Genomic DNA, 17,030 nt, shown 5'->3' on the forward strand with positions numbered 1-17,030 from the left:
TACCTTTATCATAAGCATCGTTTTGTCTCTCCATTTTTTCTTTTCTTGAAATGAAGTTATTCAATTGGATAAACCCAACTCCTTTTTCCACTTCAGCAAGATGCTGCAACAAGAGCAGTTCGTACAGTCGTCATTAAAGGTATCGTCCGGCATGTCATTAATTCGAATCTCAGCATCCACAATCCTTTTCATTTTCCCAATTGTGGCGTACTTTGTCACGTGTGTATAATCATATTCTTATGCAACTTGTTAATAGTCTAAACATGAATGGGATACATTGATATCTTTATCATTTAATCATCAAGGGTAATACGGGAACTATGATCCTTTAGATTATTTTATCCATTCCTCCTCAAGAATCTCAACATCAGTCCATGGACAGTATAAATAGGGCAGCAGGGTAGTTAGTTTCTTCATCAGTTCTAAGCAGTTTAACCTTTTAAGTTCACATAACAGTTTCAAGTATACTCGTCTCTATCTGCATATCAATGGAAATGGTTACAAAGATGGTTGCAGACAGGCAAGTGGTGATCTTTAGCCAGAGCAGTTGTTGCATGAGCCATACCATCAAGACTCTCATAAGTGGGTTCAGGGAAAACCCCACCGTATACGAGCTCGACCAGATCCAGAATGGCCAACAAGTCGAAAGCAAACTGCATAAGATGGGGTGCAAGCCCTGTGTCCCGGTTGTGTTCATAGCGCAGCAGCTCATTGGAGGTCCTAATCAAGTGATGACCCTCCAAGTCAAGAACCAGCTTCCCCATTGCTCATAAGGGCCGGAGCAATATGGATTTGAAACAAGTAACTAATTCTATACTCTGAAGTCCAATACAATAGTGCTAAACAAACTCGGGTTAATGATATTGTCGCCTTAGGCATTTTTGCCAAAAGAGAACCCTTGTATACTGTTTTTGGCACTGGACAGGGTCTTACTGTTGTCCTTGTTCTAAATTTCAGACAAGCTTGAATTTTAATTTGCACATGTGATGTCCTTTTCTTTGTCTATGCTACTTGGTTGTCTGTCATTTTCTTCATTCATACAGACATTCTCAGTCACAAATGCCACTATATTATTCAAGCAACCCTATAATCCAACACTCAACGAAAATGAAAAAAAAAAAAAGGGAAAATGATACTATCTCAATTGTCATTAGACCACAAATTTCTCACTACACATAATTTATATTCACCTTTCGGTTAGGCACAACTTCTACAATTGTCATAATACCGAGTGACGTCGACGCCTTTGAAAAAAGAATCTAGATTCCGAATTTGCTTTACCCCCTAAGGGCTTAAGGTTTTTGATCCTGAATAAGGAGTTGAGCTTGCTTAAATTTTTGGTGAATGATTTGAATAACTTGTTAGCAGCATGGGACCTGACCAACTCTTGTTTCATGGACATGTGATCTTTTTCTAAGTCGGTTAGCCTCATTCTCATCCATGCAACTTCGAGTTTCAGCTCCCGGTTCTCTCTTCTTACTGATGCGTAGTTGTCTCTGGGAGAGATGGCTCCACTACCTGCACCGCTGCCTGATCGTTGAGGGAACTGACCAATGATTGCACCGAAAAAGAACTGATTGGGGCCTCCACTCATTGCGTTCCGAAGCCTGATTTGCTCGAAATATAACACTTGAACAGACATTTGCACCGGTAACCTTTCATTCTGCGCTGCGTGGCTACATGCTTCTTGTGATAGTTTTTGGCAGTCTATCGTTTTGCACAGTTGGAAACCTTCGGAATCCTTTATGTTATGGTGAACCTGTAAAAAGAATCAGAAAATGATCTTTATGTTCGTAATCGTTAGCTATGCAACTACTTGAGGCTTTCGTGTGAGATCCTTACTTTGAGGAAGATATCAACAGCTCTATATAGTCCATCGCTAACGATGCGAGCATGGTCCGGAAGTAGTTCTGCTAATGCTATGAATTTCGACGGCGACAAGTTTGTATCTAGTGCAACTTCAGCAAGGTAGGAGTCCAGGAACTTGGAAACTTTAAGGATTGAACTTTTTTGGGAGATCCCTGGTCATCGAAATCGTATGCCATTTCACTTTCATCTCTCAAAGGATTATCTTCATCATCATCTTCATCTCCCAAATTCAAAAAGATGGAGAAAATTCTCAGGGCTGACTCTATCATACATGGCTGCATGATTGTTTCCATGTGAATTGGCTGGTAGTAGTATATCTTCAAGAATTGCCTGGTCCAGTTGTAGACCGATCTGCCTCTCTAAATCCAGTCTGCAAGAAGTGGATACCGACGATGCTATTGAGGATTTCAATAAACTCGAGAGAAATGCCATGGGGATCGGACTCTTCCTCGATTGAGTAGGCAGTAAGCTAACTATGGCTTCAACAAGTATCCTTTGTTTCTTTTGCAACTCCAATTCCAATAGGCTTCCTTTTACCAAATGATGGTCCCTGACAACAAGGCTTTGAAGAGAATTATGAGTATAATTTTTCAGAATTTTGCAGATCATATCCTGTCTTAGACCTTTCGACTTTAAGGCCAACAGAACTTGCTGGAAAAATTCGAGATTAAGGATCGCCAGAGACACTCCCCACCAGTCGGATGGCGTTTCCATTTCCTTGTTTGGCATAGCTTTTGATGGAAAGTTGTGATCAAGTTTCCATAAGCCAGAAGTGAGCTGTTCTTTGCATGATTATTCGCGATCGCGTTTATAAGCCGGTTAAGATGCTTGATCTCTTCTGATATATGCAAGAGGTTTTCACAATGGTGAAGAACAGCTATGGTGCTCGATATGTTCGGGAGCACAACATCCTTTAAGTAAGCCTCAGTACGAGCTTCAAGGTTCTTCTCAGCAAACTCTTCTCCCATTTCCAGGTAATGTGATACACATCTTAACACTGCAACGTTCGATAATGTAATCTCAACATCTATCCCATAGCAGAACTTTGCCACTAGTTCAAATGCCTCCGGTCCACCAGGAACAGAAGAGAGATTTATGCGCGAAACCTTCGCATCCTTCGTGTCAACCACAAGCTTCCTGATCCTTCCACTCCAAGAAACTAGAGGAAACTGAAAGCAAAAGCACAGATGGTGTTCATAGTTCTGTTTTTGGTATTGCACCTATATGTTGCAGCAATATCTTAAGTATAGATAGTTAAACATTCATATTTTCGAACGGTCTCAAAACAGGATCCCTTCATTGCTACCATTGGAGGGAAGCATAGATTTTATATACATATGTTACCTTGTGAAGTGCAAAGCTTGATGCTACAATCTCAATCTTCAGATCACTGGAAACATCAGAAATTGGCCAGCAAATATAGATAACTAAGTTAAATGATGCTGCATAAACACTAAAAGAAAATAGGAAAATTAAAAGAAAAACACAGATGAATGCCTTAAATTAGATATCATATTTCTTGTTTTCCCATAGAACTACATTTCCATGCTTGAAACCATTAATTCTCCTCAACCAGTTCGGTCAACTGTTAAGTTTCATGTTATGTTTCCATTGAGAACATGTTTAAGATATGGACAAAGTTTGTCCTGATACCCTGGTTCGACAGTGGAGGGCCCGTGTTGGAAAACTGACAACTCAATAATTTATAACATGAGTGGTGTTTGCTCAACACCAAGAGTAAGGCACTAAAATCTGAACCAGAGACTTGAACTGCTGTTTTTGTTTTTGTTGCCGTTGATCAATAAGAATCAAGAAGGTTAGTCAGGCTCCAATTAACTTTGTTGTACGACTTTCTCGTACATGTTTTTGTCATCGTTGATCGAAATGGAACCACATATAAGGTCGAGATTGCAGCTCGAAAAAGGGGCTAGTCCATCGCATTCGACCCCGACCGTCCCGATGGATAATCAAGTGGTGCTGTCTAATAGAGGTGGCCTTATAGATGAGGCTGATAACTGAGTGGAAGCCTTTATGAAGTATGGGCGGGGAATTCTATCAAAAATGACCTGATCATGTTCACACTTTAACAAGAAACCACTCTAAGCATGCATTCATGCATAAATTTATGATCACCTAGGAAATAGTACACAACACCAATAAATCAGTTGTTGGTTTTGTAGAATGCAGTTGGAAAACGTCTCTTTCATAATTAAAATTTAATACGTATGAGTGAAAGTAAACGAAAAACTACTCTGCAACAAACGTAGATTTGTTTCATGGAATTGGAAATAATTGCAGAAAGGAATGTTATACCCTACCATTCAGTGGCATGCGTTATACTCGAACTGGAACGAAAATATCTCTTCCCAGATATACTTGTTTTCAGTTCAGCAACAGTAACATAACCCATATTCTCAAAAAAGAAGCCACTAAAATTCAGCTCCCTCTGAAACCTCAAATATCTGGTTTGTTCTGCAGCTGATACCTTCTCTTAATGATCTTTCTAGTGCTGAAAGGGAAAAAGGGTGGACTGAGGTAAAAGTAACATGAACTCATGCAGGATTAAAGTGTAGTGATGATTTTTCCAATATACTTTTTAACGAGTGTATATAATGTGCCTAATCTAAAGTCAAGAACGTGTGTTGGTGTATGCTGCTTCTTACTTTTCGGTGAAAGGTAGCGAGAGAGATAAGTAGGGGTGACAACGGGACGGGAAGGGGCGGGACGGTTTTGCATTACCTATTTTATTCTCAATATTTGCAGGTATGGTTTTTGGGAATCCTCGTTATATGTTTTAGGAATTTTTTATCCTCATTCTCATCCTTACAAATCCCTACAGGTTTCAATTAATTTCCATCCCAAAAATAAATAAACATTTTTGAAATTAACGTAACACCTAAAACTTATAAGATATATCATATTGTCTCAAATTGGTTTCTATTTATAATATGAAAGTTTCAAATGTTAATATTTATCTAACACTCAATGTATATGTATAATTTTAACTATTTTCAATATCAACAAATCAATGTATATTAAATAAGAAAAAAACTAAATTTCAATTTTAGTTCATTTGAGATGTAATAGTGACAACACGTAATTTCACAGATATTTTTCGATGATCCCCACGATTATTTTTCTAAAATATTGGGGATCATTATGATTATTTTTCAGGGACCCCACATTTATTCACACAGGTACAATTTGATTATCCTCACGGTTCGAATATAGCAATCCTCGTCACTATTCTCATTGAGCTTCGGGGATAAAACTTCTTTCATCCTCATCCTCGTGGGTAAAGATTTCAGTTATTCCTCATCCTATCGGTTTGGATCCCCACGATTATTGATTTTTCACCACCTGATTACCACCCATATAGATGTGTATAAAATATAATTGTTTAAAACAACATAAAAAATTGTAATAAAATTTTTTATTAAGAATAATATAATAAATTGTAATAAAAACAACATAAAATATTAAAAAGTTATATATTTTTTCGATTGTACGCTTTAAATTCATTAAATATAATATTTTTAATTACAAACAAAAATAAAATAGAATTATATAACCTTTTAAATTGAATAAAATAATATTTTAAGTTAAATATTATAAATTAACTTTAAACTAATCCGCCGTTTAATAGAATTATTCAAGTGGGAGTGTTTTTTTTTTCATTTTTAAATGAAAGATTAGAATATTATATTAGTGTAAAGGACTCATTAGTCATTAAAGTAGGGAAATTAAGAGGATGAATTGGATTAAAGTGTTATAATTAGTTCCACTGTCTCATCTGTCCATACAACATCATCACTGCTTTCAACTTTGCAAAGAATATATAAAATATATAATATAGAGTATTTGCAGTCCTATGAAATTAGATACATAGGCCTTCGATTATGGACATTTCACTGCCTCAATCCATTCCTTCTGCCTTTACACAAACTTTAGTGCAAAACGTTTGTAGGTTTTTGCACTGTTGGCTTGGGGCAAACATGAATAGTGTACTCTAGAATATTATAAAATTCATAATATTTTTATTGCGTATAATTTAAAATATTATTTTTTAACATAAAATATATTATTAGATAAATCAAATCAATTGATGTGAAGAAAGAATTTATAAAAAAAATATTGTTATAAGGCCAAATTGAATAAAACATGAAATCGATAAATTAAAGTAAAAAATGTTATGAAAAAAGAGAAATTGAAGTGACATGTGTACACTAGAATATTGTTAACAAGCACATGGTTCAAATTTGATTAAATATGAACTTAAAAGCAAAATAGGAATCAAAGAAACGAGAAAATCGTGACCAAATAGTAAATAATCAAATTATTTAGTTATGGATCAAAACGGTGTATATTAGTTTTAGTTTTAGTTTTTAGTTTTTCGTTATTCCTAATTTATAAATTCGAACTCAACTCAAACTAAAAATATCAATAAAAATTGATTTGACTAAATCAAATTGAAATTAGAAAAATAAAATCATTTTTTTCAAATTGAACATAATTTTATTCATCCCTACCTAACTATAGCCTATCTTTTAGTCAAATAATTCTATTGTAAAATTATAAATTAATTATTTAAATTATCAAAAATTACAAAATGATAAGTGATCATTAGCTTTTAGATATGAAACTAACATGACAATAATAGAAATGGCATAATAGCAAATTTGGGCATCAACGTTTACACACTCTCTTAATTTAATGCTAATTCTAAAAGAATTAACTTTTAGTATTTAAATATTATACTAATTGATACCCCTATACATAACGGTAAAAATATGAATATATCTAAATAAAGTTCATACGGTATATATATATATATATATATAGATAGATACCAACGTCGAAAATCAGTATGAAAACAAATTCATAACAAAATATCAATAATACAAATGTATAAAAACAGTAAAAATTCATATCACCGAAATATAATAAAAATATATAAAAAGATACAGTGGGTACAAAAGGGAGAATGGTTGATCATCTTGATATCAAGTCTTTTAGCTTGCTGTTTGTAAATATCTTAAAAGTTAAAAACTAAAGAGTAAGCTAAAACCTCAGTGTATTCCTTGCGGTGTATAAAATCATTAAGATAAATACTTCGGTAAAAAATAATTTATAGAGCATATTTTTAAAACATGAACACTACCCTATCCGAACATCAAAATGTGTAGATTCTCCTTAACCATACACCTATCAATACACCGTTAATGACCTTATGATATATGAAAAATGTTAGTTTAATTAATTAAAACATGACATTTCATATTCGATAATCAGATAAAAAAATACGGTAACAATAAATCATACTAAAAGTATACAATAAATCATATCTCAAGCCAAGCATACGATAAATCAGATATCATGAATTGAAAATATTTAATATCATCATAATTCCAAAACAGCTCAGATAGGTAATTCAAAACAATATTGTAACACTAATAGGAACACACATATATCAGTCTGAGAAATCTGGTACAGTAATCTACTATCGTGTTTACCTATCACAATCGGCGACAGCGTTAGACCCTACAAACGGGAAAAACTATATTACTAACCTAATATAATAATTAATAAACTAAATTTAAATAATTTACAGAAACCTACTAGTAACTCTTAAAGTATGTGTATCGTGCTGATCTATCGGACGAGAAGCACAGGATCTAGTTAGCCCTCAATCAGGGGAAGCACAAGTACCTTCATAAAAATATATTCCCAAATTAATACTATATTCAATATTATAATAATCATACATAAATGATGAAAATATTAGGGGAGTATTCGGTTCGGTTTTTCACTAAATTATGAACCGAATCGTCCTTTTCGCGTTTGGGAACCAAAATCGAATAGTATAAAAACCACGGTTTACGATTTGATTCGGTTCGATGATTTTTTATTGTTCACTATTTTTCAAACTCAACCTTAAAAAAATTTAAAGCTTAAATCGAGTGCACATATATAAATTTAAATTTATAAAAAATATTATTAGTTTCAATATTTAATTTATTAAAAAATTTCTTATAATAAATTCAAAATGATTGTGTTTTAGATACATATTTTCTTTTACTTTTTTAATTCGATTCATTTCGATTCAATGATTTCCATATGGAAAACCCGAAACTGAACCTAATTACAGATTTATTTTTTAAAATCAAACTGAAATTGAACCACAAATTAAAAAACCTGAACCGAATCTGACGAGTGGTCTAAATCGATAATATTTGTTTGTTAATTCTTTGATCTTATGGATTTATTGCTGCTGATTTGGTTGTATTATGCTTATTTTCGTGCATGATCTTACTTTCTAGAATTAGCAGTAAAAATGGTGCATTATGTATTTTTTATTATTATTTGGTCATGACTGGAGACATGGGCACAACTTTGGGCATAACACGGTTTGACGTGACAGTTTCTAGAAGGTCCAGCCAGCTGTAGTTTTCTAGAAGATCTAGTCAGCACCTTCTGGATGGTAGACGGACAGAGATATCTTAGGAGATTTATTTTTAATTTTAAAGTTTGAATTTGGAAAACATTTGAAATTATCTTTAGGATTTTTTTTCTTTTAATTTCTATATTTATGTAACATCCTCAATACCGAGTTAGTGACTAAATTGTAAAGTTTTAGAATTTGGTGATTAAAGTATAATAATTGAATAGTTTAAAGAATTATATGAGAAATGTTGTGTAGGATTAAATTATAAAGAAGGAGGAATTGAAGGACAAAATGGTCATTTACAAGTAATTAATTAATTTTGGTTATATATTAACCACTTGGAAGTGAAGGAAGCAAAAACAAGCTTCCAAAGTTCTCTTCCTCTTCTTTTTCCTTCTTCATATGTGAGAGCCAAAAACAAAGGTGAGTTTTTTTATTAGTTAGTTTCTTGTTGAATTTAAGTTTGGGTTATGATCATTAGATAATAACTAAGCTTAAGGAAAACTTAAGTTATCATAAAATCAAAAGATGATGGTTCTTGAATGAAATATTGAAATAAAGTTCATAATTAGAATTGAAAGTTTGATTTGACTTGTCATCACCCTAATTAAGGAATATAAAGTGTTAGAATTGGATTTAGAACATGTTGGAATTTGAGTATGATTCTTGAATGCTAGGTGGAGGATTGGATTTTGAAGTTAAAGAGGTATTTAATGAGTATTGATTAGTTTAAGTAGGTGTATATAAGTTAAGGATATGAAAGGGGTTGAAATATGACACAATTGAGCTAGAATGAAGTGATTTTTATGCTCAAAATGTGATTTCTGTGCGAAGTGTATCGGTACACATTCAATAGGTACCGATACACTCTCAAACGAAAAATCATTGAATGCAATAAGTGTATCGATACACCCCCTTAAAAAGAAAACTTCTAATGTAATTTGTGTACTGATATATAGGTAGTGTATCGATACACGCATTAAGGGATGTATCGATACACTATAGAGTGTACCGATACCTATCTTAAATAAGAAGTGAAAGTAGCCTTTCTTTTAGTTTAAGAAATGAAAGATTAGAGTACACCAATTAGAATATTGATATGTACCAATGTATTATTATGTAGATATAAATCGTAAGCTTGTTCCGGAACAATCGAATAATTAGGATCGATTCAAAGCAAGCAAGGCTAAGGTGAGTGCATATCTTAGAAAGAGTGTATGGAGATAAGACTTGCGATAAGTCTATCTCTTATAGTGGAATTTATTATTTTTTATATTCATGTACATGTTTATATATATGTGTTACTGTTATAGAGATTTCATGCATAATTCATTCATGCTTTAATATAATATTATATGAACGAATGCAACTATAAGAGAATCAATCCAGGTATGTGAAATAATGGAAGTGATCATATGTGTGCATATGAAGTGAATTATGTGTTTTTGTGAAAAGTGATAAAAGAGAGATAGGAAAATGAGAAATGTATTCATATTTAAGCCCATATTATATGATATGAGAGTTGTAGGTATAATTGGCATGCCAAGAGTCGAGGGTTCTACGTGGTCATTTGGGGCATATATGTAATTTTGTGGAACATATATGTGGTACTTCAGTACACTTATTTGGTCCATTGCATTATGTATATGGTTCTTAAGGAGTGGTCATTCGGGACATAGTGGTCATTCGGGACAAATAATCAGTGCCCCTAGTGGGAATTTATTCGAGCTGTGGTGAAATCATTCGTGCACAGCCTCAGTGTACTCACGTACCTCCTGTTCTCAATAATATACATGGGCATCCAAAGATAAATTAAATGAAAATTATTATAAGAAGTTAAAGTTCAATTGTGCATATCATATTTATATATGTTATAGTATAATATATATACATGTACATTGCAATGTCATAATAGATTGATGGTAGTACATGTTCATGATTTTATTGTTATATGTTTATTATTATGCCTCACTAAGTCTATGACTTAGCGTGTAAGTGATTTACACGTAGGTACCAAGAAACAAGAAGAGCAGAAATAGGAGTGGCAAGGACAACATCACTACTAGAAGATCATATCAGAAGTAACAGATAAAGTATGTATTTTGTTGTATATAGTGTGTTGGAATGTAAAAAATGTGTTAGTTACAAATGCTCTGATCGATTTTGTATTGTTTTGGTTAACTTATGTAAAGTAACAACTTTTATTGTAATGATAGTTCAAAAATTTCCTTGATTTTCTTTAAGAGTCAAAAATGTTTGAAAAGTCAATATGACGCCTCAGACTCATATCTGGGTCGGGTACAGGTTGAGGTGTTACATTAAATGATATCAGAGCTACGGTTTAGTCGATTCTCAGCATAAAACGGAGTCTAGAGTGTCTTAGAATGTATACATGCCAACAGAATAGGGAGAACTTCATATCTGATAGAATAGTAAGTATGTTGTTTGTTAATAGAACTATATGGTTATGTTTTTATAGATATCCGGACATGATAGTTCTAGAAGTGAAGCGGGAGACAATAGGCCCACTGAAAGCAATAATTCACCTACCCTGACCAGGCAAGGTGAAGAACATGTACATTCTGGAGTGCATGTGAGTGATCAAGATATGTTCTTTAGGACGTTGGACGCGGTATTGGCTTATTTTCAACCTTCTGCTACTTCAACTCCGAGAATGAATGTTGTAAAGGAGTTTAAGGGTTTAGGAGCTCCAAAATTTAGAGGTGAATCCGAAGAAGGTCATGTTGTTGTGGACCTTTGGCTTAATGACGTAAAAATCATGCTGGAGGGACTTCATTATTCTGATGTGGAGAAGTTAGATGGAGTGGTTTCCTTGCTTAGAGGGCAAGCAAGGATTTGGTGAACCAACGTTACATTGAGAATGTCTGGTGATCAAGTAACTTGGTCCTTGTTTTTAGAGGAATTCAAGCATAAGTACATAGGATACCAGTTCATTCGACATATGAAGTAAGAGTTCATTAATTTGAAGCAATGGAATCGTACAGTGTATGAATACGAGTGTGAATTCAATAAGCTGAGTCGATTTGCTGTTGAGCTTATTCCTACAAAGAAGGATGCTTGTGAGTGGTTTGTAGAGGGATTATGTCCTCGGTTGAAAGAGATATTAATTGTGTTAAATCTGTCTTCGTTTCAAGAAGTGGTTAACCGTGTCAAAGCTCTAGAAAGGGCTCAAAATGAGAGATTTGGAAATTCAAGAGTTCATACATCGAAATGGATGGGCATGTCATCAAGTTCTGCACCATCAAAAAGGGGCAGAGATGTTGGTTCTCGAACCCAAGTTAGATTAAAGTCAATTGCATCCTATGCTAGAGGATTTAATCCGATGAAAGGTAGACAAACTCAGTCAGCGGGATCTGGAGCTGGGAGATCTAACCCGAGCCAAGTCAAACAATGTCCACATTGTGGAAGGAATCACTCGGGGATATGCAAAATTATTTTTGGATCCTGCTTTAAATGTTGGGACACCAGATATTTTGTTCGAGATTGTCCCATAATAGCCGGTGAGTTTGTGCATCCAAAGAGGTCTGTTTCTGCAACTTAGAGGGGTAGAGGCAGAGGAAGAAGTCAGCCAGAGCCATCTGCTCAACAGGAGATACATTCCACTGCTCGAGTGTATAACCTTAAGACCAATGAGGATCGAGATGACCCGGAGATAATAACAGGTATCTTTCAATTATGTGACATGAATATTTTTGTATTGATTGATTCGTGGTCTACTTATTCTTACATTAGCAGTAAGTTAGTGAGGGAATTGAATATTCAGTTAGAGACTACTAGAAATGAAGTGATAGTAACAAATACTTTAGGGCATTGTGCTTGGGTCAATATGGTGTGTCGAGGGTGTTCTATACGGTTCATGGAATTGAATTCCCTATTAATTTGATGGAATTACCCTTCGACGAAATCGAAGTGATAGTGGGAATGGATTGGTTATATCGTTATTATGCTAATGTCGATTGTAGACTGAAAAGAGTAACGTTGAGAATTCCATAATGTGTAGAAATCATTGTATTTAGTGAAGGATATAACCCATTGACAAATGTAATCTCAGTGATGTCGACAAAGAAGTTGCTGCTACAGGGATGTAAGGGGTTCATTGCTAATGTGTTGGATGTTAGAGTCAAAGAGAAGGGAGTTGAAGAAATTCTCGTAGTTAGAGAGTTCCCCGATGTATTTCCTGCATAATTTCCAGGGTTACCTCTAGATATGGAGGTAGAATTCCATATTAAAATAATGTCTGGAGCTGCGCCTATTACAATGACACCATACAGAATGGCTCCAAAGGAATTGCAAGAGTTAAAAATACAGTTATAGGAGTTATTGGACAAAGGATTTATAAGACCTAGTATTTCACCTTGGGGAGCTCCAGTATTGTTTGTCAAAAAGAAGGATGTTTCAATGTGTCTCTGCATTGATTATAGGCAGCTCAACAAGGTGACCATTAAGAACAAGTTTCCCCTTCCCCAAATTGATGATTTGTTCGATCAGTTAAAAGATGCTTCAGTGTTCTCAAAAATTGATTTACGTTCTGGTTATCATCAATTGAAAATTCAAGAGAAAGATATTCCGAAGACAGTTTTTCGAACGAGATATGGACATTATGAATTTATTGTGATGCAGTTCAGAGTAACTAATGCACCTTTTGCTTTTATGGATCTCATGAACAAAATATTCCAACCCTATTTGATTAGTTTGTAGTGGTGTTTATCGATGATATTTTGGTGTATTCGAAGTCAGAAGAAGAGTATAGTTTGCATTTGAAGAAAGTACTACAAATTTTATGAGATAAAAAGCTTTATGCTAAACTCTCTAAATGTGAATTCTGGTTGAATAAAGTTACATTCCTTGGACTTCTAATTTCTGCAGAAGGAATTCGAGTGGATCCTTAAAAGATTCAAGCTATTCTAGAGTGGGAAGTTCTAAAGAATGTGTTAGAAGTTCGTAGTTTTCTGGGGTTAGCTGGTTATTATCTGAGGTTCGTTAAAAACTTTTCGATGATAGCTTTACCCGTAACCAAGCTGTTGAGGAAAGAAGTAAAATTTTCTTGGACTTCGGAATGCCAAGAGAGTTTTGAGAAGTTAAAGAATATTTTGACAGAAGATCTAGTGTTAGTCCAACCTGAGTCTGGCAAGAACTTTTTAGTGTATAGCGATTCTTCCCATAATGTCTTGGGATGCATGTTAATGCAAGAAGGCAATGTGGTGTCCTATGCTTCGAGACAATTAAACTGCATGAGAAGAATTATCCAACACACGATCTTGAAATGGCTGCAGTAGTGTTCGTTCTTAAGATTTGGTGTCACTACTTGTATGGTGAATGATGCTACTTGTATACCGATCATAATAGTTTAAAGTACTTGATGACTCAGAAGGAGTTGAATTTAAGACAGAGAAGATAGGTGGAATTTCTCAAGGATTATGATGTTGTAATTTATTTCTATACCGGAAAAGCAAATGTGGTAGCGGATGCCTTAAGTCGAAAGACGTTTGCAGCATTACGAGCTTTGGATGCCGGACTATCATTAAGGGGAGATGGTGCAATCTGTGCAGAATTAACTCTCAAGCCATCATGGTTGGATCGAATTAAGGAATTGCAAAGTAAAGATGAAATGTGTTTGAAGAAATTGCAACAGTTAGAGAATAAAGAGCTAAAAGATTATGAGATCAAGTCTGATGGGAACTTGTATTATCGAGGGATATTGGTAATTCTGGATAATGATGAATTGAAGAAATAATTATTATCATAAGCTTATTATAGTCCATTGACAATGCATCCCAGAGAGAACAAAATGTATATGGACCTCAAGAATAGATATTGGTGTCCTGGAATGAAAAGGAACATTACGGAGTTCGTATCCAAGTGTTTGACTTGTCAGCAAGTTAAAGCTGAGCATCAGGTTCCGTCAGGACTGTTACAACCAATGTCGATTCCTCAGTGAAAATGAGAGAACGTAACAATGGATTTTGTAACAAGGTTACCTTTAACTCCAAAAATATGGATTCAATCTGGGTGATCATATATTGATTGACTAAGTCAACCTATTTCATCCCAGTGCAAGCTGATTTCTCTATGAATAAATATGCAGAGTTATATATTAGAGAGATTATTAGATTGCATGGAGCGCCTGTTTCCATTGTTTCTGATCGGGATGCTAGGTTCACATCGCGGTTTTGGAAGTCATTATATGGAGAGTTGGGAACTCGCTTGAACTTCAGTACATTGTTTAATCCTCAGACTGATGGACAATCTGAGCGAACTATCCAAATCCTGGAGGATATGTTGAGAATTTGTGTGATTGAGTTCAAAGGATCTTGGGAAAAATATTTGCCACTCGCCGAGTTTGCTTACAACAATAGTTACCAGTCAAGTATTAAAATGGATCCCTATGAGGCTTTATATGGTAGGAATCTCGTACACCTTTGAATTGATATGAGCTTAAGGATCGAGAAGTTCTTGGTCCTGAATTGATTCAGGAAGTGGAAAAAAGGTCCAAGTAATTCAAAGTAATCTCAAAGCAGCAGCTAATAGACATAAATCATATGCAGATCTAAAGAGAAATGAGATAGAATATCAAATTAGAGATAAAGTGTTTCTCAAAGTATCTCCTTGGAAGAAGGTTTTGAGGTTTGGATGTAAAGGAAAGCTTAGTCCAAGGTTTATTAGACCTTATGAGATCATTAAGAGAGTTGGATTAGTGGCATATCAATTAGCTTTGTCACCTGAAATGGAAGAGATACACAATAACTTTCATGTCTCAATGCTTCGAAAGTATTGATCTGATCCCTCCCATATCGTGACTCCAGAAGAGATCGAGGTTCAACCGGATTTGACTTATGAGGAAGAACCGGTTCAAATCCTAGCTCATGAGGTTAAACAACTAAGGAACAAAACTATTTCATTGGTTAAAGTTTTGTGGAGGAATCACAAGGTAGAGGAAGCAACATGGGAATGTGAAAAGGATATGAGAAATCAGTACCCCCATCTCTTTGCGTAATAAAAATTCGTTGATGAATTTTCTTAAGGAGAAGATTTGTAACATCCTCAATACTGGGTTAGTGACTAAATCGTAAAGTTTTAGAATTTGGTGATTAAAGTAGAATAATTAAATAGATCTAGGACTTATATGAGAAATATTGTGTAGGATTAAATTATAAAGAATGAGGAATTGAAGGACAAAATGGTCATTTGCAAGTAATAAGTTTGGTTATATATTAACCACGTGGAAGTGAAGGAAGCAAAAACAAGCTTTCAAAGTTCTCTTCCTCTTCTTCCTCCTTCTTAATATGTGAGAGCCAAAAAAATGTGAGTTTTTTGATTAGTTAGTTTCTGGTTGAATTTAAGTTTGGGTTATGATCATTAGATGATAACTAAGCCTAAGGAAAGCTTAAGTTATCCTAAAATCAAAAGATGATGGAGTTAGGAGAGATAAAAGATTAGGAGTTCTTTAATGAAATATTAAAATAAAGTTCATAATTAGAATTAAAAGTTGGATTTGACTTTTCATCAACCTAATTAAGGAATATGAAGTGTTAGAATTGGATTTAGAACATGTTGAAATTTGAATAAGATTCTTGAATGCTAGGTGGAGGATTGGATTCTGAAGTTAAAGAGGTATTTAATAAGTATTGATTAGTTTAAGTAGGTGTATATAAGTTAAGGATATGAAAGGGGTTAAAATTTGACACAATTAAGCTAGAATGAAGTGATTTTCATGCTCGAAATGTGATTTCTGGGCGAAGTGTATTGGTACACATTCAATAGGTACTGATACACTCTCAAACGAAAAATCATCGAATGTAATAAGTGTATCGATACATAGGCAGTGTATCGATACACCCCTTTAAAATGAAAACTTTGAATGTAATTTGTGTACCGATACATAGGTAATATATCGATACACACGTTAAGGGATGTATCGATACACTATAGACTGTACCGATACCTATCTTAAATAAGAAGTGAAAGTAGCCTTTCTTTTAGTTTAAGAAATGAAAGATTAGAGTATACCAATTAGAATACTAATATGTACCAATGTATTGTTATGTAGATATAGAACGTAATCTTGTTCCGGAGTAATCGAAGAATTAGGATCGATTCAAAGCAAGCAAAGCTAAGGTGAGTGCATATCCTAGATAGAGTGTATGGATATAAGACTTGCAATAAGTCTATCTCTTATAGTGGAATTTATGATTTTATATTCATGTACATGTATATATATATATATATATATATATATGTGTGTGTGTGTGTGTGTGTTACTGTTATAGTGATTTCATGCATAATTCATTCATGCTTTAATATAATATTATATGAACGAATGCAACTATAAGAGAATCAATCCAGGTATGTGAAATAATAGAAGTGATCATATGTGTGCATATGAAGTGAATTATGTGTTTATATGAAAAGTGATAAAAGAGAGACAGAAAAATGGGAAATGTTCATATTATGTCTTAAAATGTCTACATGCCAACAGAATAGGGAGAACTTCATATCTGATAGAATAATAAGTATGTTGTTTGTTAATAGAACTATATGGTTATGTTTTTATAGATATCCGGACCTGATAGTTCTAGAAGTGAAGCGGGAGACAATAGGCCCACTGAAAGCAATAATTCACCTGCCCTGACCAGGCAAAGTGAAGAACAGGCACCTTCTGGAGTTCCTGTGAGTGATCAAGATATGTTCTTTAGGA

At 34.2% G+C, this 17,030-nt stretch overlaps 1 protein-coding gene and 1 pseudogene across 1 annotated transcript; one reads left to right on the forward strand and one right to left on the reverse strand.

Annotated features, from left to right (window-relative positions):
* The first annotated feature begins 433 nt into the window (after positions 1 to 433).
* LOC120208611 (monothiol glutaredoxin-S6-like) lies at positions 434 to 1,233 on the forward strand. Its single transcript, XM_039207840.1, has one exon. It carries the CDS (start codon positions 489 to 491, stop codon positions 771 to 773), a length of 285 nt encoding a protein of 94 aa, XP_039063771.1. The 5' UTR covers positions 434 to 488; the 3' UTR covers positions 774 to 1,233.
* Positions 971 to 3,372, reverse strand: LOC120208628 (annotated as a pseudogene).
* Between the last annotated feature and the right edge of the window lie 13,658 nt (positions 3,373 to 17,030).

This window comes from Hibiscus syriacus, unplaced genomic scaffold, assembly GCF_006381635.1.
Source record: "Hibiscus syriacus cultivar Baekdansim isolate YM2019G1 unplaced genomic scaffold, ASM638163v2 tig00016725_pilon, whole genome shotgun sequence".
In the NCBI taxonomy this organism is placed as follows: domain Eukaryota; kingdom Viridiplantae; phylum Streptophyta; class Magnoliopsida; order Malvales; family Malvaceae; genus Hibiscus; species Hibiscus syriacus.